General features: G+C 46.7%; 1 protein-coding gene across 1 annotated transcript; it reads left to right on the top strand.

Moving 5' to 3' along the window:
- Positions 1-13: 13 nt before the first annotated feature.
- Positions 14-1,792, top strand: RASL11A (RAS like family 11 member A). The gene is made up of 3 exons (XM_019525625.1): positions 14-104; positions 207-286; positions 948-1,792. The coding sequence occupies exons 1-3, from the start codon at positions 50-52 to the stop codon at positions 1,398-1,400; spliced, it is 588 nt and encodes a 195-aa protein (XP_019381170.1). The 5' UTR covers positions 14-49; the 3' UTR covers positions 1,401-1,792.
- Positions 1,793-1,799: the final 7 nt, after the last annotated feature.

The following is a 1,799-nucleotide window of genomic DNA, read 5'->3' on the forward strand; positions in this document are numbered from 1 at the left end:
GCCGGGGGGCGAGGGCGGCACTGACGGCGGCGCCTGTTTGTTCGCAGCCATGATCGTGCGGTTCCTCACCAAGCGGTTCATCGGGGACTACGAGCCCAACACAGGTGAGAGCCGAGCGGACCCCCCCGCCACTGCCTTGTTTCACGCGGGTTTCCTCGGCGCCAGACGCCCGGAGTTTCTTCTTATTCTGTCTTCTCCTTTCCCAGGGAGCCTGTACTCCAGGCTTGTTCACGTGGAGGGAGATGAAGTTTCCATCCAGATCCAGGACACCCCCGGGTGCCTTCAGGTAGGGGAACCCTTCCGGAGGGGCTCTGGTGGTCATCATCCCCCTGCAGCGGAAGAGCTGGGCAGGCTGTTGCTGGGGCCCCGCTGCCTGCTGTCCGGCTCTCTGACAGCTGCGAGCGGGCAGCCTTGGAGGCACAGCAGCAAAGTAGCCCCTGGCTCAAAGGCATTAAGTTGCAAAGAAGCTGCAGTGGCCGCTTAGAAAGCAGGGGTCTATGTGTCTTAAAAACCATGTGTCTTCCAAGAAGCACATATTGCTGACAACTACACTAGCTCACAATGCCTAGGATGTGCCTGACTGTGTATGGGTTGTGATTGAAACTGTGACTAAAAGCTGGTCCCTTACTTCCAAATTATTTAGGACTCGGGGGGAGGGAGTGTGTTGTGAGAGTTCTTGCAGCTCCTTACTCTTCCATTTTGAGGGCTGTCAGCACTTCACTGGCCCCAGAAGTTTGGCACCCTCTCATCTAAAAAGACTAACTCAAATGTACAAATACCAGGAAATGCAATGCAGCTGTCTTTCTTGAATCATCATTTTAAAAATGCCAAACAGCGAATAGCTGGGCTGTCTCTTATGTCCTGTTTCTCCGAGTTTGTTTTAAAGGTGGCATAACTTCCATTCCATGTTTCCAGAGTCTAAGTAACATCAGATCATTTCTCTGTAGGTGAAGGAAGACTTTGTGCAGGTATTGGACTCTTTTTCCAGATGTGTGAAGTGGGCAGAGGGCTTCCTCTTGGTTTATTCCATTACAGACTACAGTAGCTATCAGTCAATTCGCCCTCTTTATCAGCACATACGCAAGGTTCATCCGGACTCCAAGATTCCCATCATTATTGTGGGGAACAAAGCGGACCTCCTCCATGCCAGACAGGTACAGACAAATGATGCAATACAGCTGGCTAATGAACTGGGCAGTCTATTTTTAGAAATCTCTACAAGTGAAAACTACCAAGGAGTCTGTGATGTGTTTCAGTATCTTTGCAAGGAAGTTAGCAAACTGCACCAAACCAGCAGCAGAGACAAGAGAAGATCGTCCATCATCACTCGACCCAAATCTCCAAACATGCAAGACCTCAAAAGACGTTTCAAACAAGCTTTATCTCCCAAAGTCAAGTAAAGCCCAACACTCAGATCATATGCATCTAAATAGACTTTATTTTTATAAACTGAGAACTTATAAAAAAGTCTTTATTTTTGTACTGCTGTCATTGTAGTAGATTTGTGTGGGAATACACAATTTTTCTGTCTCTCTTCTTTTGTTTAAAAAAACAATAAATTAAATCAAATACTGCAACTACCTGGACATTAGTAGTGGTTTGAGAAGGGGATTTAGGCCAGATGCCCTGGTTGTCTTTCTGTTTTGGGCAGTGACTTGCTATTCAACTGTGGTCAAGTTACTTTGTCTTTGTGCCTCCATTTCCCCATCTGTAAAATGGGGATAATACATGTAATATATTCCTACCTTTTGTAAAATACTAGGTGATCTTTGGATCAAAGCTTTATATAAGCGGAACGT

Source organism: Gavialis gangeticus, unplaced genomic scaffold (genome assembly GCF_001723915.1).
Source record: "Gavialis gangeticus isolate Ggan-Ray unplaced genomic scaffold, GavGan_comp1, whole genome shotgun sequence".
Lineage (NCBI taxonomy): Eukaryota > Metazoa > Chordata > Crocodylia > Gavialidae > Gavialis > Gavialis gangeticus.